The sequence below is a fragment of the Antennarius striatus genome, chromosome 17 (assembly GCF_040054535.1).
Source record: "Antennarius striatus isolate MH-2024 chromosome 17, ASM4005453v1, whole genome shotgun sequence".
In the NCBI taxonomy this organism is placed as follows: Eukaryota; Metazoa; Chordata; class Actinopteri; order Lophiiformes; family Antennariidae; genus Antennarius; species Antennarius striatus.
Genome location: NC_090792.1, coordinates 18,063,038 through 18,086,813, shown reverse-complemented (window position 1 = coordinate 18,086,813; position 23,776 = coordinate 18,063,038). Strand labels below are relative to the sequence as shown.

The following is a 23,776-nucleotide window of genomic DNA, read 5'->3' as shown; positions in this document are numbered from 1 at the left end:
AGGTTCAGTCTGAAACAGTGAAATAGTCCAGGTTCACACAGTGAAACAGTCCAGGTTCACACAGTGAAACAGTCCAGGTTCAGTCTGAAACACTGAAACAATCTGGTGGAAGGACGGGACCAATCACATTTTAAAACTGTCTATAACACTTTATATTATTATACTACCCATTTGAGTCTCACTGTGGTTGACTTGTATCACGGTCCTTCACCCTTACGGGTGACCAATCAGTGTGAGGTGTAACAACTAAGGGAGATGGAAACAGTTGTTCTTGGTAAAAACAGCTAATTGAAAAACAGTTTTCTCCAATTTGCTGCCTCCTACATTAAGTCCATCTCTTTACAGGCCTGAAGGAAGGGAAAGTATTTCTACTGCTCTCTAATCATGTTTCTCTCACTCGGCTCAACCTCTGTTGGCAATTAGCCCCGAGCTGAGTCGACAAAATCACCTGCAACGATGCTGACCTCCTTTTGCTCCCAGTCCGTAGGCCAGGATGGCACCAAGTTCCACAATGTTTGAGAGAATCCAGCTCTCCAGACTTCATTTGAGATGAATAGAAATAACTTCTTGGCGCAGGGTGAAGTTAAGGTTTTCATTGCATGGGAGAAACCAATGACTGTGTAATTGAGTTTGTTGCAATTATTTGATTCAACTTTGAAGTGGGATTTAAAGCCAGAGGGACTCTCACAAACAAGAGCCAGCCTAGATACAGACTCTCCATCTGGAGAGTCCTGGTCTTTAAAACGAATGAAAAGAGGAAGATGTACGAGAGGATGATGCTGCAGATCATGAGACATAAATAAGCATCGACAGAGATGGACTTGTAATGGTGATTACATGGCGGCACAGAGTTTATGTGACGGGATGTTTGTGGGTATGGCGTCGGTCTGGTCAGACTATCCTGTCAGGAAGAGACTAATTTATGGAGGACACTTCGCGTTATAAACCAAACACATCCATAGTCCACAAACTCTCCAACCGATGACTTACCTCAGTGACTGCAAACACTCTCTTCCCGCAGGGCACAACCTTATACCATTTGTCATGTAGCATGTCCATGAAGCCGTCAGACTTGTAGCGACTCACAAATTCAGACACGTTCCGGGTTAGAGGAGAGCCCTGGGGCAGGCCGATGCCGTAGCCTGGGAGAGGAGACACAGCTGTGAGAAGACTAGCTGGAGAACGGCGGAGCACAGAGCAGCAGCCACGCCTGATGAAGGAGCAAACTATTACAAAACACAGCAGGAGCGCTGAGCCAAAGGCCAGACGCCCTCAGGGAGAAGGATGTTTTATATCAGTTCAAATCGAGTACCTTAAGGTTTTTTCCTGTATACTGTATTCATAAGAAGACATTAAATATGTCTGATAGTGAATTCATTTCAGTGCAAAACCAAGGTGCACTCAATAACGTAATAACTGGTAATAACGTGATAAACTTGCCCGTTTTTGAAATGTGATAGGCCAAGAAGGTAATACAAGTCCTGAACCAATAACTTAATAACTTTTGGCTAATAGCATAATTAAAGTATTACGTTATCGGTTCAGGACTTTTATTACGTTATTGGGTTTAACATACAGATGTGAACTTTTTAGAGTACATGATCTCGGTCCATGTCAGACCACACCAATGTCATGCTGAGGTCGTTGATGACAGATAAAAACAAAAAGAGGAAGATGAAGTGTTTGTATTGAAGTGTTGTAAATATCACTAGTGAATTCAAAGAGGGACAACAGAGGGATGTTTGAAGAAAAACCACCATATGAGGAGAGCTGGGATTTCACACTAGTGGACAAAACATCACGAAGCACCGCCTGGAGTGTGTGTTGTAAAGTTAATGCCCACATTTAAACCCCTTTTTAAAGCTGGAGGAAAATTTGAGGTGTTGCATTTTGAGAGAATAACATGGATTATTACATCCTGGGCTGGAGTGTGTGTGTGTGTGTGTGTGTGTGTGTGTGTGTGTGTGTGTCCTACATGTTCATTCCCATGCCTACCGCCTCACATCTCTCTGGTTTGGGACTGCTGTTTGGGCTGACACCAGGTAGTCTGATCCAGGATTGGAGCAGGATCAACTTGAATTCAAGCTGCTTCAGCAGATAAGATGAAAACATGTTGGTGGCGATCCAGACAGCTGACATTCCCTCGGTTCTGCTCACATGTCGCCCCCCCAGTCATTCTTTAGTCTCATATAAGTGACTTCTGTATGAAACCGTGGCGGGAGGGGCGCCACCAACATCGTATTTTATGAGCATCAAACTAAAGGCGGAGAAATTGTTTAATAAAAAGTCCTTCTTGCATTAATTTACTTTTCTCACCTGATCATGATCCGTCATTCTTCATCAAAATCACTCAATGTCATTTTGTCTTTTTTCCCCCCATGTGCTTGACTATATTACTACATCTCCATCAGTGAGGTGCCCTGAAGGCTGCCTGAAGAATATTAAGAGGTAGATGAAGCTTCATTCTGGCTGAGCCATCAGCTCCTTTCTATATTTACTGACAGTTTTACGACATTCAATATCTGAGAACACGAAAACGTGGACGTGTTGCCTCCAGCTGTGGGATCACTTTTCTCACCACAGCATCAAATAGTTGGACCTCCGACCTCTCGTAATCCATAATTATTCACACCATGATTGCTTCAGTCTATGTTACTGATACCAGACCAGCCATCTACAAAGGGATGGTTCCACTCTGTTTACTCATGATAACACGCCGCCATTCCACGGCTCTGTGGATCAACGCACACGCCACACAATTCAAACATCTCCCCAGGAGGTGCTGTTTGCTCCTGTCTGCTGGTTGGATTGTTGGTTGGGTTGGTTGACGTGATGGTTTGTCAGAAGGATGATTGAAATTTATGAACCAAATGTCACACAGTTCTGTGGAGGGGTTGGACCGGAGCCAGAAACAAATCCATCAAATGTGGGAGTGGATCCGGATCAGGCTTAGGATATAAAGTAGAACCAGGAGATACGAGTTTAAATGCATTCCCAAACAACATTTCCCCATTTAAAACAACTAAAAGATCCGCAAAAATCACAAGAACACACAACTACGTCTTTACTACACCAACAAGAACGAGATCTGATCTCACTGATGTTGTATCCATCCGCCAACACGTGGTAAAGAATGAGATCCGGTCTCAGCTGATGTATCCATCCACCAACTAGCGGTGTTGTCCCGAAAGCGAGGCTCGCATCTCAAGTAACTCGTATGTCGAGCAGCTTGTACCTCGAGGTACTACTGTATATGATATATTGTTTGGTACAACTGCAAAATAAGGAATGGGTGAACTATATATTTAGAGGGACTCTGATAAGTGAATCAACACATCATCGCTGACAGGTGCAGCGCCTCCACCTTTGCGCAGCGGAGAGCGTCCTGATCTCTGTGAACTCAGTCGATTCACCAAAAAATGAAAATCTGACTCTGGACCCTGCAGACGTAGAGTTCACGGAGCTCGTCTGATGGTGCGCTGACACGAGTGCTAATGTTGTCAGCTCTGAGGCTGCAGGGGAAAATTTGATCTTTAAAGTGATTACTTAAAGTCTGGTGGGATCACAGCTGTTTGGAAACTCGTCCTCATCTCCGTCAGAGTTCATCAGAAAGCTGCGGCGCGTGTGGCTGTTCTGACGCCTGAGCGTTCCGAAAGGGAATTCTTCCTTTAAACTATGTTGTCTGTGTATATTTAACAAACATCATTTGAGGTATATTTAAAGGAGCTCGACGCATAAAATCCCCTCCAACATCAGATGAGAACATTATAGCGTGCATTTAAGAACAGAAGCTTCTGCTGAACCGCATGACGCGCTAATAAAATATGTGGTATCAGAGTTCTCACCCGCTGCTGTCGCATTCATGGATTTAATAACTCCCACTTCCCGGGTATATCAATGATGCAGTCGGTAATGCAGATTGCTGTTCTAGTTAATTAGTTTTTGCTTTATTTGCAGAAATTGTTTCATTGATTGGTTGTGCCCTGGGCTGTTTCCTCTAGTTAAGGTGAAACTCCAGCGGTGGAGTGATGAGAGCAGACACTAATGAAACAAGTCAAAGCGATGAAGACCTGATTAAAGCTGCCAGAGGCGCGCATCGGGCCATCGCCAGACACCTACCGCTCAATACGGCAGCATCATATGTCACGTGTAGGACTACCAGGGTCCACTATGTGGCGCCACAGAGACCATTATAGATGTTTAACACAGGGGCCCGTAAATACATCCAACTGATTGCTTCAACAGTTGCTTTATCCGCCTTGTTGCTCACGGACATGCTGAAGTCTATCTCAGCTGGATACAGCAAGGGGCAGGGTACACCCCGGATAAGACGCCAGCTCATGGTGGGTCCACATGAAAAACAAACAAACACAGATGCTCACACTCACACCTACGGAGGTTGGTGACCAATTTAAGAGGAAGCTGGAGAATCTGCAGAACACACAAACTTCACACACAAAGGAATCAAACCCAGAACTTTCTGATGGTGCTACCCACTGCGCCATGCCCACTCGCAAATGTCACAAAGAAATTCAGCAGTAGAAGTTTACAACGAAGATGTTCACGCCTCTGGTGTGTTGTTTCCTGGACACTGAAGACTCTTGGTGACGTAATGATGGCGTACAGATGGGATGAACTTGTTGAAAAATGAAACAACCTCATCTCTCAAAGCATTCAACAATAGAAAATCGCATTAAAATAAATAAAAAATACAGTTGCGTTCAGTCCGTAGAGCATCTCCTTGTCCTTCGCACTCTTGTCTGTATTTCCAGTCATCTCTTTTGGACGTCTTTGTCCAGTTAAGGTTAAAATGCTTCAAAAATAACTTGGAAAAAGGGAATAAACAAAATGCAGCTGTGGAGATGTTTGTGAAAATCAGGTGAAAAAAAGAAAAAAAAGATGCTGTTGAGTCTGATCCATTTAGCAAAACTCAAGCGTGAAACAGTTGTTCGACAACCCAGATTTTTAATCTCCTGAACAATAACCTCCAAGAAGAGATATGACGGTGGGTTCATCCACCTCTTGTTCCCGGAGCAGACATCCTGACATTTCTCATCAGGCAGCATTTTTAAGCACCTTTAGCTTCACTCATGTTTGGCTACACAACGTGACAGCTGGAGGGGAACTACCGGTGCCTCTGAGGTTCATCTCCAAACCAGATCTCTGCCTGTTTTGTTTGGTTTCATCTGGATGCAGCCGTGCCAACCGCTGTCTGAACGACTCCAACCTGGCAGCCGCTTGTGTGTTAAGGTGGAGGGGGGTTGTGAGCAGAGGGCAGAAAATGGTTAAGGTTCACATAACTGTCACACTCTACAAGACAAAGACTGTCTAATCCTCTCCCCTCCACCTCCTCCTCTGACCGAGGTTATTTCTCTCCCACCGTGGATTCTCTTCCTCCGTCAAGTCCTCTCTCCTTATCGCTGTCATCCCTTCAATTTCGGCTTCATTCCATTCTTCTGTTTATCTTCCGGCTGCTCTCCAGAGTCGTCACTTCATCTCCGTACGTCTCCGTCCTCTTTCTTCTCCTCCTCCCCTCCCAGCAGACGGATGACGTTTTTCTGTCATTCCTTTCGCAGCGATCCCTCAGACGGCGAAGTGGGCAGCCACTTGTCATTTTCAGTCCTCCAGCAGATTTCTAGAGCTGTCAGTCGGAACTCCTCACCACCTCCTCAGTCGCAAGTTTCACAACATTAAAACCACTTTATCTGGAGACTCAGATGAAGAATGTCCTCCAAGCATTAATGTCTTATAGTCTGAAGCTTTGAAATAAAACATGAGCAGCCCTCCTTTTGTTTCCTCATCAAACGCTGCGGTCGGGATTATGACGTCGTCCGTCAGTGAGATGCGACGGGAGCTTTTCGAAATGAAAAACACAAGATCATGTGATCACCCGTGTTTTTTGGGGGGTTTTTTTGGAGAAATTATTTTTGTTTTGCAGCTTTAGCTCTAGCGTTGATTAGATTTTGGAGGTGCATCCGGCGTACGGGTGGACTCCACAAGTGGGAATGAAAGAATTTCAGAAAACCCACAAAATGATCTCGTTCCGTCTTTCTCTGGGACAAATGAGAGCCTCGTTTTCAGGAACTTGAGATTAAACGTAAAGTGTAGACATAAAACACTCGGCTGCCAAGTTTTACGGAGGAACTTTAAAAAGGTGAATTTAGGAACAATGTAAAAAACAAAAAAAAAAGACATGCACACACACACACACTCACATCCCACACACACAAACACGCAGTGAGTGGCGGTGTGTTCACTGGAGATATTATTAATGGGGTGTGTCTCGGCTGTCGTAAACATCTCCCAGCAGCACTCAGCGACATCTCTCTCCTCTTAAGTAGCCTGAAGATTTCAGCTCGCCTGCAGCGGCTCAACACTTCCTGCGTCTCTATAAATCCTGCCGGCATCCTGGTTTGGACCAAAACCCCCCCATTGCTCTCTCTCTGTCCTCACTCCGTCTGCTCGGGGTGAAGGTTTGTCTTGATTAGGGGCCTCTGTTGGCCGCCTCTTTTATCACTCACTGTGCAGAAAGGCCCAAACTGGCAGCGGGCAAACGAGAGTTCTCAGTCTCCCCTCCCCTCCTTCTCTACCTCTTTTGTTCTCTCCTTATTTTTCCTTTTCCACACCTCTACTTTCCTCTTTTACATTTCCTGTCTGGGCCACTTCCTGCTCTTTCTTCCTCTACTTTTTTTTAAATATTTTTTTTATTGAGTTATTTACTCCCAAAGACAACGCCGAGTCTTCTCCTGACTCCTGATGGAGACTGAATCATCGCACCGGCCTGCTCTACATTCCAATGAGAGCTGCCTCCTCCTTCATCACATAGCCAGCAGCAAAATCTTCTGGGCTCTCTTTGTCTCATGCAGTGAAGGAAGCAGCAGATAATCTCAGGTGAAGAGTCGGACAGCTATGCATTCACTGACAGACGCTGCGTCTCAGTTCAGTGGTGGTATCCTCTGAAGGCTCCATTTAAAAACCAAATGCGTCGCAGAGGCATGACGAAAACAAACCAGTTCAAGATTTCCTTCAGATGCATCCTAAACATGCAGCTGTCATCCAGGGGCGGAGAAGGAGGCATAAATTGGATCCTTTAAGATTCGTCCACCAAGAGTTATTTAGATAAAGTAATGTTATTTCCAAAGCAGAGTGCATTAGCATCGTGGACTGTCTTAGCATTTAGCAGTCAGCGTAATCAATCCGGGTCTGTCAGTGGATCACCAGAGTCCTGACAGGAAGGCAAGTCAAAACCAACTGCAAAGAAGGGTGCAGAAGTTGTGGCTGAAAAACAATTAAAAATTTACAGATGGATCCAGCGAAATGTGCAAAATTCACCCAAGATGTCGAGTCAAAATCACGAGTCAAACCGTCCTGCTGGGCCACCATTAAAGGATGGGCAAAACGTACCCCCCCGTGCCCCCAGCTCAGCAGCTGATGGTCAGGCCGAAGCCTCCAGTGGCTCGGCCGACTTTGGGTTAGAGGTTAAAAACTCGAAACATCCAATAAATGTGTTCCTCCAACAAAAATCTCAACTCAAAGTCACCTTGAGGGGGAAAATGTGTTCAGATGATGTGTGACCAGAATACAGTAAAACTGTACGAAGGCTGGAACCACAGAAGAAGAAAGAAAAGAAGAGAAGCAGACGTTCTTTAGAGCTGGGAAATAAATTCTGACGGGTCTGCAGAGTTCTAAAAGTCAGGTTTATGGTTCTGCAGAAGAAACGCACCGCTATAGTCTATACTGTCATCATATGTGTAGTTCATACAGTCATCATACATGTAGTTTATACTGTCATCATACATGTAAAGCAGTATTTACTCATACAGTGTTTTATTATTAATTGCTCAAAAACACTGATGGCAGTCTTGACTTTAAAATCAAGCGTTTTTAATATTTAGGTTAATAGCCACGCCCCCTCCCATCAGCCAATAGGCTCCAGCAGACCCGTGACCACTGGCCACGGGTCACGTGATTGTGGTCGTAATCGTCTCGTCTACCAGAAGATGAGAGGATGTCCTCTGTTAATAGAGCAGGTGAGCTGCTATTAGTTCCTTTGTGTCTGCTGGGGATTAGTACAGAGGGATTACAGACAGATTAAGCCCCAAACTGTGGCATAAAACAAAGCCAGGATAAAGAATCTTTGTGTTAACGGTACATCTATAGCAAGGACAGACGACTGTCCTGAGGTTCAAGAACGCTTTTGGTAAAAAGAGAAATAAAGAGAAAGTTCAGAAAACCAAGGTCACAAAAAAATGATAGAAAATGTTTTTCAAATACCATCAGGGAATCAATAAAACACCACTGTGTGTGTGTGTGTGTGTGTGTACCTTCAATGGCAAAGGGCTTTCCCACAGTGAGCAGTTTGCAGTCTGCATCGATAGACACCTCAAAGTCCAACAGCGCTTTGTCCATGATGAACGCGTCCAGGGCCGGAGGATCTGTCCTTCACCACCGACACACACACAGAGGTGTGTGTCACACACACACACACACACACACACACACACACACACACACACACACACACACACACACACACACACACACACACACACACACACACACACACACACACACACACACACACAGAAACACACACACACATGAGAGAAGAATTAATGCAAAAACTTTGGGAATCCGATCCATCCCCAGAATGCTGAGCGGTGTCATTTCTATGGAGATAAAGTGCATTCTGATTGGCTGTGTAAACACGTACATCCATACCTGAACCAACAGCCTCTGCGGTCGGCTGATAAGGTGTTTAACTCACTGCCAGAGACTCTCCTACTCCGACTCTATCGATCCAATCGACCCCTAATTGACCCCTAATTACAGATGGCTCCTCGGATCGTCTGCTGGCTGCAGCTTCGGGACGCTGCTCAGACTGAATTTAAAAAACGGCTACATTTATTCAAACCAGAACTGAGAGCGATCATTAGACGGCTAATGATCTACGGGGAGCGACTCCACCGATCAATCACCTTTAAACCCTGACAGAGGATGCAGCTCGGCTACGATCGGCTAACTGGGACGGCGACCAAAGAAATGCATCGCCTCCATCAGTGTGGTGACATATTCACCTGTCTGTTAAGAGAAGGCGTGTGTGTGTTTGTGTGTGTGTGTACAGGGGGATCATGTACATAGGAGGTCATGTGACTAGAATCCTTTAGTCTGTTAGCAGCTTCATAATTAATAACAAAAGGTTTAAATCAGTTCACAGGGTTTCATCTGACTGAATTGTTCAGTTTGAAGAGATGAAGTTATGAAGAAACATGACATACGCGCGACTGACATACGCGCGACACACACACACACACACACACACACACACACACACACACACACGCACACAAACACACACACACACTAGCAGACAGATCAACAACAGGACCTAATGGAGCAGCCGACTGATTGAATTACCTGAAGCTTCTTGTTATTCAGGAGGTTTTTTTGCCTCCAAACTAAATGTTGACTTTCTGAAGTCTTTGCTGTTGAAGCAGAAACTCTTCCTCGCCTGAATCAGAACCGTGGAGGATGAAATGCCTCAGACCGGGAGAGCCTGCGTGCAGGTTCATGTGTCGCCCCGGGGGGGCTCTCAGTATTGGGGTCAGTTGTTCTGCCAACACAGGGTTTTACTTGCGCATCGCCGCGTACGCAAACAAACAAACACACCTTCATCTTCCTCTTTCTCTGAACAAGCACTTCGTGTCTTCCCGCTCCGATCACCGAGTCAGCACATGCAGCGTCTCTGCTGGTGTTCACAGGAGCAGCGGAGCCACGTTTCTGCACCAATGAGGTTGAACCAGGATGTTCTGGTGTCCAGGACAGAATGTAATCGAGTACATTTACTCACAAGTGACACACGAGCTCAGGCGATTATGAGTGGAAGTTAATTCGGGTCACTTTGAGGTTGAAAACCTTACCAGCTGTTATTTCCACCTTTAAAATGAACTCTAACCTCTCTATCATCCTAAACTTCCTTTTTATCTCTTTTTTTCCCTCCATCTTTACGGAAACGGTTTCAAACTGTCCTTGTAAATTTAATGTGTGTTATAAATAAACTTCTCACATCTGCTCCCATCCATCTGTCCATCTTTATCTCATCATTTCACGTCTGACTCTCCTCCATCCCTACATTTAACACCTTTAACTGTCCTTCCAGGCTTTAAAGACCGTCTACTTTGTGTTAAATGTGGTATTTTGTTGGAAAAAGTTGACCACTCCTGAAGCGATGAGGTAGAAGCCAGTATCTAGCGAAAATAGCTAACATCCCTCAGATTGCATGTCTAAACATGAAATGCAGTCAGATTATTTGCACCATCTCCATGTCTGACATCCACCAGATCTGGATCTAAATTGCAAACATCATATTAAATGTTTCTGGATTCTTTTCTACATCTGTGAGTGACTCTAAACTCTGTCATCGCGGTAGGAAATTGTTATTTACCAGACCCGGATTCAATCCACATTGTGTTGGAGCCTCTTGACTCACCCGCCCTCTGTGTATTTGAATTTTGTTATTATTTTTGAAATGAAGAAAACAAATGATTCAGAAGCCACACCTGTACCTGGATCCAGAACGACATCTTCAGGAGCAGGAACATAAATCTGCTGTCTTAGCTGTCAGACTGAAACACGATGCGGGGAACAGAGACCCTCTGAGAGGACTGGGTCGCCTCAGACTAGAAATCCTTCTGGGTGTAAATTAGGTTGATTCATGAATGCTTATTTTGTGTGTGTGTGTGTGTGTGTGTGTGTGTGTGTGTGTGTGTGTGTGTGTGTGTGTGTGTATGTGTGTATGTGTGTGGCGGTCTTACTTTAACATGTGCACGCCCTCTGGGGTGGTGGGCTGGTTGAAGCGTCTCATGTAGTCGTGCATCTCTGGGAAGCTCTTCTTCATGTAATCCTCGGCGCTGCTTTCTCTCACCGTCCCAAACCGGAAGCCTAGGGAGGGATGGTGGAGCTGGGGGGGGGGGGGGGGGGGCAGAGGGCGAGGGGTGGATGAAGATCAGGAGGGGACTCCTATCAGACACATTCTCGCCCTGAAGTCCCCACGGGGGTTTGTGGATACGGAAAGCGATAATCCGCCAGAAATAATTCCACTCTCGGCTCATTAGTGTGTCCTTGTGTCAGATTAATTTGGTGCGCATGAAATCGTTTGTGTGTGTGTGTTTGTTGACAAGGTTTGCGTCCTTGTAGAAAGCCTAACCTTGTCGTCATGAATTCCAGAAACCTGCTCGAAGGTCTTCTCCCCGACCATGACTGCGGCCAGGTTGGCGGTGTAGCTGGACAGCACCAGGAGGCAGAAGATGGCCCAGAGGTTCATCAGAAAGCGGCCGGTCCAGCATTTAGGAGTCTGACGCGTCAAAACACACGTTATTAGCGAGAGAATGTGAAACAGGCAGACGTTCATCCGTTCTGACCCGTTTCGGGATGAACCCACCAGTTATCACTGATTAACTCCACTAAAGGACAGGAATGGATTCGCAGGAGTTTTACAGGCTTGAGATTAACGACTCATTAACGATGGTGTGATGGAGCTGCTCTGGGTGTTAGCATCATTAGCTGGTGAACTGAAGGGGGGACAAAAGAAGGCGGGGATGCCCCCCACCTCTCCCAACCTCTCTCAGAGCAAAACTACTCAGTCGTGTTGGGTTTTTTTTGTGAGGAAGTGAGGGAAACTGGTGTTGAAGCCCAAGACGTAATGAGGCGCCGTTAGCGCTCCCATGTATGTGTTTTCATTCCATATTGTGTTTCCAAGCCATCCATCCAAGGGAAATAACACATCTGCTAACACATGAAATGTAATTGAAGTCCTGTTCCCATCAGTTACTGTTGTTCTGCCTGTCATAGCGCTGCCTCTACAAGGAGTTTACAGCGATAACAGAGGCACACTTATCATTTCTTAAATTATTTACACATTCTGGTGGTTCGTCTTTCATTTCAGACTGACATGCTCATTAGTTACCCCCACACAGGATGTTCAGAGGGGAGGACAGAGAGACTAGCTCAGGTATCAGTCGTCTCGTTCACACGCCCCTGTCAGGTTAGCGTCTCGCTGCTCTGATACGGATTTTACTATTTTTTTCCTACAGTTGTTGTTTTTTTTCTGGTCTTTCCATAATTTAATTTAAGTGTGTAAAAGCCACACAATGCTTCTTATTGTTGACTTTGGCAGGCCAATCATCCTTTTGTTTTCGTATCTGGATTGTGTCTGTTGATGATTGATTGGATAAATTTCGGAAACTATTTTGTTGTTGCTACGTGTGCTAATGTTTATGCCAGACTGGGTGGGGCCATTAATGGAGGATGGATTGAACCATTTTCCATGAGTTGGATTCTGTTTGAAGTCATTTCTCACGTCTGTCTCATCTGTTCCTGCCAAAAAAATGCTACTAGCTTAGCGATAGCGAATAGTGCAATAAGCTTGTAGCAGCACATGCTAATGACTTCTGGAGATACACGTTTGTGCTCATGCTTTAGGTTAAAGAATCTAACATCCTTTTCAATCTCATTATCGAGGATCTCCAGTGAAATGAGATAGCATTAGCAGTTTAGCAATCACTTTACCCCCCCTCACTCTATCCATAGCTGAAGAAAAAACAAGCCTGTTTGGCTGTGGCCCAACGCACAGAGGTCCGGCATGTTGCTCAGGGGCCTTTTTACAGGTCACAGCTGCTAATGGACAAATCTGTTAATTTAAACGCGGTCAGCCGTCGGGCGACCTTTCAATTACAGTCGGGTCTCTGATTCAGGACAAACTGGAATCATCTTGTCATGACTGAGGTCTGAATGTTCTGAATGTTACGTTAGTTATCGTACCGATGGATCAAGTGACTGCTGACAACCAATCAGTCAAACACGACAGGTTTCTGAATGGAGATGCTCGTTGTTATGGATTAACAAACATGGTAACAAGACGTTTTTTCTCATTCATCTTCGGGAAGTCTCCAAACTAATATAATCTCTAACCTTTAATCTGTAATGTACTCTCTGACCCTCTGCTAATCAACCCTCATCCTCTCAACCTCTTCTCTCCATCCTCCATCACCTCCTTTTTGAAGACTCTCACCTTTGAGCCCCCGGTGTTATTATCACCTCCTGATGACCGAGTTCGCCCCTTACTTCCATCTTCCTCCATCTTCATCCATCCCCATCATCCATACCATAACTCCTCCAGCCTTCTGCTGGCCCACCTACCCTTTCTTCTCATCCTGGCGGTGTGTGCATTATCCTTCTTCTTCCTCTGTACTTCATCACTGCCCTCCCTCTTCATGCCTGCCCTATCAATCATCTTCATCCCTGGTCATCTCTATCGTCCCTCCCCTCTTACTTCCTCTCATTGTTTGCCTTCTCACCACCATAATGCAATCTTCCCCTCCCCTTCCCATTCGTCATGTGTGGAGGGGGGGGGGGGTTTACCTTGGTGGCGACGGTGCGTCCAAACAGTATGGCGTAGCACAGATTGAGGGCAGAGGAGTAGGAGAAGACCCTCAGCCGGTTCCTTCCGTGCGGCGTCATGCCGAAGGGGCTGTTCCACTCGTACAGGGTGAGGAAGAGCGCGGTGAGATGCAGCGTCACGAAGATGCCCACCCACATGGACCAGTGGAGGGGCCACATGAAGGCCCCAATGGGGGCCGCGGTATCGCGGCTGCGAACCTGAAGGTCAAAACCACCATTAGCACTTTTCTAGCTTCTCCCGTCGTGTCGATAAATATCTCGTTAACGCTCTGAGTCATAATTACTGTTTTTATTTGGCGCCGTTCATCATTTTCTGCGACAGCCAGAAATCTCCTTCAAATGATGGAGATCTTTCTTTCGCACCATCTTCAGGCTCAGGGGGACGAATCAAAATCTAACTGCAGCATGTTGGATGTCTTAAAGCTCCTCATTACTCACTCTGATACTGTCGTTTATGTTGAACTTTTATAATTAACAGGACCGACTAATTACGCTCAACTAATGATCTCCTGCTCCTCACCAGGCTGAACTGAGCATTAAGGGACTGACAAACGTCAAACCGTCCTGAAAGCCTCTCATAGACGGCGAACCCTCAGAATAACCCCTTTCAGTGACCGTACCAAGATGCCCAGGCTGGTGGAGTAGAAGGGCGAGGTGAAGTCCACCACTCTGCTCCGGGCCGAGTTGATGGAGAACGAGGTGACGGCCATGTCGGCGCTCCCGCTCAGCAGGTCCCCCACCAGCCCAGTCCAGCGTCCCGTCCCGCTCAGCGCTCCGTACTTTCCGTCGCCCACAATGTAAAGGTCGAAGGTGAAGCCCATGTCCTCGGCCAGCTTCTCCAACAGGTCGATGCAGTAGCCGTAGCAACACTTCCTCAGGTCCTCCGGGAGCTCTGACGGGACAGAAGGGATGATGAAATCTGCATTTTCACATTGATCATACAGGACTAGTCGTCAAACAACCTACAAAGTCAAACCTTTTACTTTTGGATTTCTGTACTTTAATTTCATGTTTCTGTTTCTGTTCTTTACCCCAAAGAAAGTTAAATGCTGATGACTGTAAGTTCATTAAAAAGAACTTTCATTGATCACTTCCCACAGCTTCTGTAGAATAGAACAAATAGTTTTAACTATATTAAAGCTGTATTAATGACTAACTTTGTGATGGGTGAAAGCAGAATTGGCAGGTCGACACATCATAATGTACGTCTTTCAAGTTTTTTTGCCAGCTCCACCATTTTTCTGGTAAAGCAGTTTTCTTCGTCAGCTGGCTTCCGCTGTCGCTGACTAATGAATTCTCAGCTCTGGTATTTTATAATTTGCCCACTGGACGCGAAAAGGTGACATCTCTCTCACAGACTTTCCATTTATCTGCCTGTAACTCCAAAAACAGAACAAACTCCTCATCCTCCGTGTCAAATATCGGTCTTTGATTGGCTGGCAACATCTCAGTGATTTGAAACCTTCACTGTCTTCCTCCATGAAACAGAAAAGTAGCTGTAGAGGTGAACAGCGAGCGCTGCACCAGGACTATTTCTGAAACCAGATCAACAGGACCTCATCCCCATCCTCCCACAGTTTCAGTTTGGGAGTCAAAATATAAAAGCTAAGCCGATAAATTGCTTTTCTAACCCACTCAATCCAATCCCAGCACTTTACAACACAAGCTGATATTCAGCCATTAGCACACATTCATACTGCAGTGGTAGAGGCTACTGATTCATCGCCTCATCATTCAAACAGTCAACACATGAACAGCTATTGGGATCAATGTGGGTTCTTCCATCAGCTCAGTTAGCTGTGGAGCTAGAGGCTGATTGGCCGGTACCTGGACCACAACCTCGGATCAGATGGATATTCAATGTTGGCAACACCGGACTGGAACCAGACACGGCCTTGGAGACCAGTTTGATTGGGATGGATGGAGGAGGTGTTTTGCAGAGGATGATGACTCCACAGAAGAGATGAGGGTGAGTCGAGCATCAGCAACGACTGAAAATGCTGCATAATTCATTGGAATAATTTGTTTGAGGATGAGTTTTTCTACCAAACAGAGGTGATTGGTGAGTATTTGGCGAGTATTAGTTAACATATGCCTTCTTTAACTGAAAAGTGTTTTGCAATGAGTTCACAGGACTTTTAATCACATCTCAAGCCAAACTCACATCAGTTTTTCTAATTATTCTGATCTGATCAGTCTGCATCAGTCACACCAGAAGAAACTCAGACTATCTTATGTCTAATCTGTGAATCGGGATAAATCAGAAGGCTTCAGAACGGATCTGTAATCATCTCACATTAGCAGATAACTTGGACCTGACATAGTTGTCAACCAAGATAGCTATGTCTGAGTCAGGAGTTCATAAGTTGTAGCTCGAGAGCAGGCTAAAGTTAAAAAAAATCTCCGGTACATGACAGGTAGATAACTTGTGTCTTTTCTCTTCACTAAACATGGACACGTGTTCCCATGGGAACTTGGAGACCTACTCATGTAGATATGTAATCATGTCAACAACCACTGTGACCTCCCAGAACCAGGCCTATCAACAATCCCACTGGGGAGGAGGAAGGTCATCTATGAAAGCAACTAAACCTGATATTACATAATGACATCACCACATGTGGAGATGTTTCTCTGATAGATTTTCTTCTGTGGTGCATTTAAAGGACCGCTATCAGTTACACACTCACCGATGCCGTCCCAGTCTGTGGCTGTGGAGTTCGGGTTGTGCAGCTGGTTGAAGAGGCTCTGGATGATGTCGGACCGGTTGGTTCTGGGGTCCAGACAGAGCTGCCCGGCTGGACATAAGCCGTCCTCATCCACCTCCCGTGTGAAGACAAATGGGTGCTCCACCAGCGTCACCACCCTCAAACGGTGTCCCTCAACAGACAGTCCCGGCCTCCATCGTCCTCCGCTGGAACTCTCCCCAAAACCGTCCCCTCCCCTAACTCCAGCTCCAAGACCTGGTCCCTGGCTGCTCCGGAACCCACCCACCAGTCCCAGGATTCCCCCTTCCAACTCCAGCCGGCCTCGGGTCCACTGGGCTACGGTCACCCAGGCCGGCTGGCCAAGAGCGCCTCGCTTCAGGCTCCACACGTGGAACAGCTGGGAGGATAAAACCCGAGAAAGACCGGTATCAACCTGAATCAGACCTGTGGCCCCAGTGAAGGAGGCGTTGGAGAGAAACCTGGAGGGGAGAGCGAGAGATTAAAAAGTAGAACAACAAACGTAGCTTTAGATACATAGAGATAAAACTAAGCAGACGACAGTTTCGGAGAGAAAACTGCTAAAAAGCAAAGTTCTGGATGATGGTGCAGACAGTCCTGGCCTGGCTGTCAAGCCTTTTCTACCTCTAATTGCATCTCCCAAAAAATCCTAATTAAAAGTTAATGCAGTGCTCCACTATGTCAGTTCACAATGATAGTCATTACTATTCATCTCACTCGCCTGGTGGCCACACAATGGCCTTTATGGTGGAATATATTAAGCAGAGTGGTCTTCGTTCACACATAAATCTGCCCCCGCCCCTTGAACCATGGCGGGATTGTTAGCTCATGTGTTACCAATCGATCATGCGAACACTGATGCGTGATGTCTCAATTTGATGCCAGCAACGGCGCTGTTTTTGATCGTGTCTTGATTGTACCCGGGGATCACAAGAGCCGTGGTCTCGATGTTAAAGTACGCAGGACCGCTGCATACTTTGGGTTTGGGTGCTGCACCGTGCTGGGACTGCTGATGTCGGGGTCACAGAGGTTTCCCTTACTGATAATGGGAAACGTTACAGCCGCAGAGCAGGAAAATAGATTTTCATTCTCGCTCTTTGTTTCAGTCGCTTTTCTCTTTCTCCCTCTCGTCTTAAAGTAATAAATTGCTGAGAATATAACTACAGCTGCAGAACTTTCTCCATTAAATAAGTGAAATGGACGTCAAACTTTATTTGTATGACTACTTTCATACAGAAAAGTGCTTTACAACAAAAACTTTATCCAACAAGTGATTCTTATATAAAAAGTAACTCTGATCTTGGCATGGCATCGCCTCCATTTGTCAAGACTGGACTCTATTCTGGATATATGGTATGAAGTTAAGAAGAAGACCAACATTCAGAGTCACCATAAACTCGTAGCTGCAACTCTGTGCTAACTAAGTATTGGCCTGGAGTACCATGCTAGAAGTATTGGTGGTAGTATTAGAATGAAGCTGAAAAATAAGACCACAAATTATGATCAAGGTAACACCTCCACCATGTGATCAGAATGACGACAAAGTTGGACTTTACTTTTTCTATGAGGAGACGAATCTGACATTATAAATTGTACGTCTTGTACGTAATTTGTGGGATAGATTTTAAAATAGTGGGGTTTTTTAAATTAGATAGACTAAACATTTTATTTCCTTAAGAGGCTCACACTTTCTCTCTACGTAGATCACCCTGAATGTTACAAATGCGATCGTGTCATTTTAGGCATTCTTCGGATCTGTAGGCTGGATTGGAAGAAGTTTATTCATGTAACCTCAGACTTAATCCAGCGAGTTCATGAAAGACCATTTCACATCCTGTAGGACAATTATAAACTAAACCTGTAGCTGCTGAATTACTTGGTGCAGCAGAGACGTACAGCTGTGCGTCATCTGCATAGAAATATACAGAGTACTTTCAAATGTTATCCAACAAATGTCCTATGAGATTTAATGGATGGAAGTAGGACAATCCCCAACAGATGTTTGTCAGAAACACCATCCGTAACTGACATAAAACACTTTTTGAACAAGACAGAAGACTGATTCACAGTAAATCTGATTAACAGCTACTTGAGTCTAAGAGGAAAGGAAGGGAAAACCATTTCTAATCAGTTGCTGATTATTTTAGTCATTTTAGTAATTGAAAAGCTGAACCTGATCATGAAGGTTGGTTATCTCTACCTCTAATCCTGTAATAAATCTGTCTGCAGAACGTAGAATGACATCATATGAATTCTGATTGAGCCTTTCTTTCCTCACATTGTAATTTACTTCAACAGAACAATATCAATTTAGAAACCTATTCCTGGCGCCATAATTTTGAAGAAACTGATTAAAAATGCCTGTGATTTGACAGTCATTCCAATCCCATTCCACATTAACTTATGTGTCCTCATCAGTAGCTCCCTCTGTCTATGCGACCATAAAGTCAAAGTGCTAGCTTTGCCTTGAGCTGAAATCACTCATGGTAATAGCTCAGCTGAATCATCACGTCCCACAGACGGCAAATTCATCAAGTCAACCCGCTCCAGAATCTTACTCTCGTCATCGGCTGCGAAAAATGAGTCCACTATATTTGAGCCGGGACATATGAGACAGTCTCCTCCAGGTTGGTTACATTTTTTGGATTCATGCCTGGAGAGAAAAACGTTGGGCAAGAGTGGGAGATTATAAGACATCTGTGGGTACGCATATGGGAAGCTCTATAGCAGCAACTCCTTTCCCCATGATAACAACTGGACACACACTGGAGTGACAGTTGAATGATGACTCACTTCCATACTCCCATCACGCCATCCTTCCAGTTTGAAAAAGGATTAACTGCTTCTTTGTCCAACTGGGATGATGTCAGGACTTCTTGTTTCGCTTGTTTAATCTTTTCAAATGAGTTTAACACGAGAAGAGATCGATGGTCTCTAAAAGTTTGTTTCTTTTCCCGCTGTTTCACCCGCTGTTTGGGAATGAGACTTCTGGCTTTTTTTTTAAATTCCTGACATTCAGAAAAACTACAGTATAGGTTTGTCTTTCCTTACTTGCTGTTTGAGTCAGAATTTTGTGCAGTATTTGCTCTTCTTCTCTCTTCTTATGTCGCTTCTATCTCCCCACATCCTCCCTCCGTCCCGAGGGCGCTGAGCTGTTAATTGCCTTTTCCATTGGAGGTCTCTTACTTCCCTCAGATTTGTTAGCTCCTCCACAACGCAAGCATGTCTGGTTGTTGCTGGGGAGGGATAAGAATCTGGGAGCACACAGGAGGGCATGGACTCTAACGGGACCAGTCTGAAGAGACATGTTTTATCAGTCTCTCACAGGACAGGAACAAAGGTCACCATCGCTGTGGTGTGGAGGATTTTATTGGAAGTAGCCCGTTGTGAAAGTCCTGCCTGTCCTAATTGGTCCTCCGCAGGAATATTGTGACTGTCCCTCGTGTCCTGATGAAGTTTGAGTCAGTGTGATTTTCTAACGCTCTGTGCTAAATTGTAGTAATTACTACATGCTACTGATTGAGTTCCATAAGGACGTGAATGAACATCATATTTCCAATCAAATACTATTGAAGCTCGGTGGGTAAACATCTGCACTCCAATAAAAAAACTGCTGATTTCAAGTTTTGTAGGACATTTTAAAGAGTTTGGTACTGTTGACTCCTAAATAGATAACAGCACTGCTTACATTTAACAAAGGCAGTACTGTAGTTTTGGAGAAGGAGTGAGTTTCCTTGTCATCTACCCAGCAGGTACAAACCTCCACTGACTGCAGGGTAAATGTTCTGGAAACGACCTTTCTGCTGAACTTTACCATTAAGACAAAGCTTATACTGTTCTCTGTTAATACATCTCTGCTTGGTTAACTCAGTAAAAGTGTTTCGACATCAATGGAAGTGAATAAATTAAAAATGCCAATAGTATTGTGAGTTTGTCTCCCTCTCACATGTGTACGCCTATTTCCGGAATTAAGAATTGCTACCCAGTAGAACATAATTGAGAGTTGGCTTCTGAAACCCTGCTGCTAGAATGGCTAAAACTGAGGCATTTAATCCCATTAAACTTCAACCTGTTTAACTCCAGTAATGAATGAACCAATAACGCTGCCGTTTAACCCAACTCTCCCCCCATCACGCCATTCTGGCCAAAACAGACCATAGAAGTAGGACTCATGTTCTTTCATTCTCTGTTCTGTTCTAAAATATTCATGTGACCAGGCAGAGCAGAGATTTTTAACTGTGGTGAGGTTATAGGATGCATCGCTCAGTAATAGGCACCTCTCTCACACACAAACAAAAAATATTTTTCTGATTAAACAGCTTCACCATATGATAAAGAAAAAATGCATTTTAAAGACACTTAAAATGACAAACTTCTATTTCAGGAATACATTTTTCTCGAAAAAGATAAAAGTTGATATTAATTTCCTGTCCCGTCAAACTCAGGTTTTGGCTCAACTAACAAAAAGAGGAAACCACAAATGTGATTTCTTGATGAATTTTAATTGCGGGCGGCTTTAGAGAAGATAGCCAGAGCTTTGTACCTAGAGGGCCAGCCCCCCCCCCCCTTTGTGACATTTATACCAATGGTGAAGAGCAATGAAGGAGGAAAAGGGTTTCATTAGTGTGTTTAGAGTATTTTTGTGCTCATACCTGGACAGGTACTGTCCTGAAGAGGGCAGCTCCTGCCTGTTTGGTTTGTCGTAGCAGTTCACCATGGTCTGAACCAGAGCCAAGTCCGGTCTCAGTAGGGTCGCCGCAGTGACTGCGCGACCAATCAGCTGCAAAGCATCCCGGATGTAGAAGCTGATTGGCTTTCGACCAACCTCCCCGTAGGCTAACAATCCAAGAGGACCTCCTAGAGTGTGGAGTGAATCTGGAGACAAGGGATATCCCATAATCCACTGCAGCGCCGGTAGTGATGGAGCGAGGCGTTGAGCTGCACGCAGGACGGAAGACACGCACTCAGGGTCGGATCCCAGGAGGAGCACGGAGGAGATGGGAGAAGAGGCACGCAGGAAATGAGAAGAGAGGATCTTGAAGGCATCTTCTTCCCGCTGGTCCTCCCTCCTCTTCTCACTCGTCTCCCCTCTTCGATCCCCAACCCCAGAGATATGTGTCAGGTTAATGATGTCCCACAAATGCCAGGTAGCTCCGCTGTGGGACTGCAGGTGAGATAGCAGCCCATCACCGCCTTCCTCCCATCCAGGACAGATTACAGCTGCTCCTCCCCAGCTGCCATCCTCTCTGCTCCCCCTGTCCCCATCTTTCCCCTGCAGGACGGCCAGCAGCAGCCCCCCCAGACTGGACGGGGGCACCCGGGCCGACATCTGAAGATGGAATTGGTTCTAGCAGAAGGAGAAGGGAGAAAGGTCAGTGAGGAGAAAAATACAAAATAATTTGATGCAGGAGCCTAAATAAATAAATAAATAAATAAATAAAAATAAAGAGAGAAAACAAGACGGAAACAGAGAAAGTGAGAGAACACCTCAGGGCAGAACGACACACAATCACATTAAACACAGATTTCATGAGCATCAGACGACTGAAAACAATCTTGTTGCAGCATTAATTCACCAAAACACTGATCAGTCACATTCGTTCATTATCTCTCGCTCTGGACGAGACGAGTCGCTCTGATATAAACAAGGAGTCAATGATTCGCATCTAATCTACAGCATCACAGTTGGCAGGACAACAGTGGCATCCACAGTTCATCCAGAAGCCTGCCTCTGAGAAGCCCACTGAAGACACTGGTCTGTTTCATACTGTTCCAAAATGGATAACACTGTTGTCCTTGAATGCAGCTCACAGATGGACCTTCCCCCTCCTTCCTTTGGGGCTTCCAACCATTTTTCATCCTCTCAGCGCTCCAGGCAAGGTTGGGGAGGAGACTGCTTTTGTAAATAGAGCCCAAAGTTGGGCTTAAGATTTGCCCTGACTCACTGAACTGAAATGATAGGTGCATTACACTCGACACTCACGACACTCCCTCTGGCACGAATGCATCTACTGCATCTTTATATGCAGATGTGCACGCACACTAAACACACAACGCTCAATTCAATGTAGTGGAAATCAATGCAGGTTCATTCAACCTGCATTTAGTTACACACACATCGTTTGAAGAGTCTGAACAACTCACTCGGATCCGTTCATCCTCCCAGAAGACGCATTTGAGCTCAGAAGGGTCCGTAAACATATTTGATGAGCGGGTGCACAGAGGATCAACAGGAGGGAGGGGCAAATCTCAAGCGTGAACTTCATGCAGCATCATGTACAAAAGTCTGCTCAGAGTCAGACTAAATACATCACTGTCAAACTAACTAACAACCATCATGCGTCCCACGGCTGCCTCAGCTATTTCTGTGTCACCATTTTATTATTACTTCCCCTGGCATGGCGCCTATAATTCACTCCAATCCTGTTGACATGTTAAAGGCTTCTTTGACGATTTCATTCCAATTGGAGGCGTTTCGGCAGCTCCCTGATCCAGACTGACTCCCAATGAGCACAACAGCAAAATCACTTGGGTTGAGGATGTGAGAGTAATAAGAGTTGAGAGGAGCAGATGTATTTGGAGTCAGCGCTGGTAGGAGAGGGAGCAGATCAGGGGTGATGGAGGAGGAATATGTGGGAGCTGCCTCTGAAGAGATGAGGTGATATGAGCCCGTGAGACAGGAGGTGCTCCGCTGTGTGGACTCAAACATGTCAGGCACCAAAAGCGGCTGAAATGTAAAGAAGTTTACCACCGGAGTGAAAGATTCCAGCTGTTTGTATTTGATATTAAAGCAATAACCTCCCAGACAGGATTGTCTGGTGTGTAAATGTTCTTCATCAAAGTTGGGTTCAGTAATAACATGAATATCAGTGTTTGTTTTGTTTCAGTTTGTTTCTTCTTTTCAATTTTGTTCCCTGTCTTTCTGTTTATGCCTATTGTTCTGTGTGTGCTTTTTATTATCCCACCGTATTAACCTTAGTTTCCCATCCTGGTCTATTCTATATTCTGTTTATTTATACCATTATTCAGGCATTTCCTTGTATTGCTGATTTGCCTGCCTGTGGACTTATTTTTGCTTGTTATTTCCTTGTAATAAATGCTTAATGCTGTTTGAGTTGTTAAAAAAATATTTTTCCAATTGGGAACTCTTTTTTTTTTGACACCACATGAATGCATTAATCAGCCACATGTTTCATTTCTCTTTTATTACGGACCAATCACTAGCAGCGTGAATATGTAACACCACTGGGTCACTTTTTAAGCTGCTGATTCCCAAACAGTCTGTTTCCTTTCTTTCCTTTTATACTCTACATGCCCTTTATGGATAACAATAAAGAGCATGTGTCCCTCAGTAATTAAAATCACACAATGACAAAGTGTTTCAGAGCAAACAGAACAGAACAGTGAAATCCCTGCCAGTCATCACTGCGGTTTAATCCAGCATGCTTTTGAAAGCTGTTCATCCCTCGGACACACCAGGCGTGAGGCGATGTATGCGTCTGTTTGGGTCAGAGCCAGACTTGTTGTAGTTTTCAGAACTTGAAAGTTAATTGTAATTTTTTAGAGGGCTTCAGAGAAATGGGATCTCCAGA

The 23,776-nt window shown here is 45.0% G+C and overlaps 1 protein-coding gene across 3 annotated transcripts in view; it reads right to left on the bottom strand.

Annotated features, from left to right (window-relative positions):
• The window catches only part of LOC137611030 (glutamate receptor ionotropic, NMDA 3B-like), a 65,017-nt gene that overhangs the window by 5,932 nt on the left and 35,309 nt on the right, over positions 1-23,776 (bottom strand). For all 3 annotated transcript variants that reach the window (XM_068338996.1, XM_068338994.1, XM_068338995.1), the window contains exons 2-9: positions 20,837-21,531; positions 16,149-16,645; positions 14,079-14,350; positions 13,420-13,656; positions 11,207-11,353; positions 10,815-10,960; positions 8,325-8,440; positions 991-1,142 (exon numbers count right to left, since the gene is read on the bottom strand). In XM_068338996.1, the coding sequence (XP_068195097.1) occupies positions 991-1,142; positions 8,325-8,440; positions 10,815-10,960; positions 11,207-11,353; positions 13,420-13,656; positions 14,079-14,350; positions 16,149-16,645; positions 20,837-21,531 (2,262 nt within the window). The remainder of the gene's footprint in view (positions 1-990; positions 1,143-8,324; positions 8,441-10,814; positions 10,961-11,206; positions 11,354-13,419; positions 13,657-14,078; positions 14,351-16,148; positions 16,646-20,836; positions 21,532-23,776) is intronic.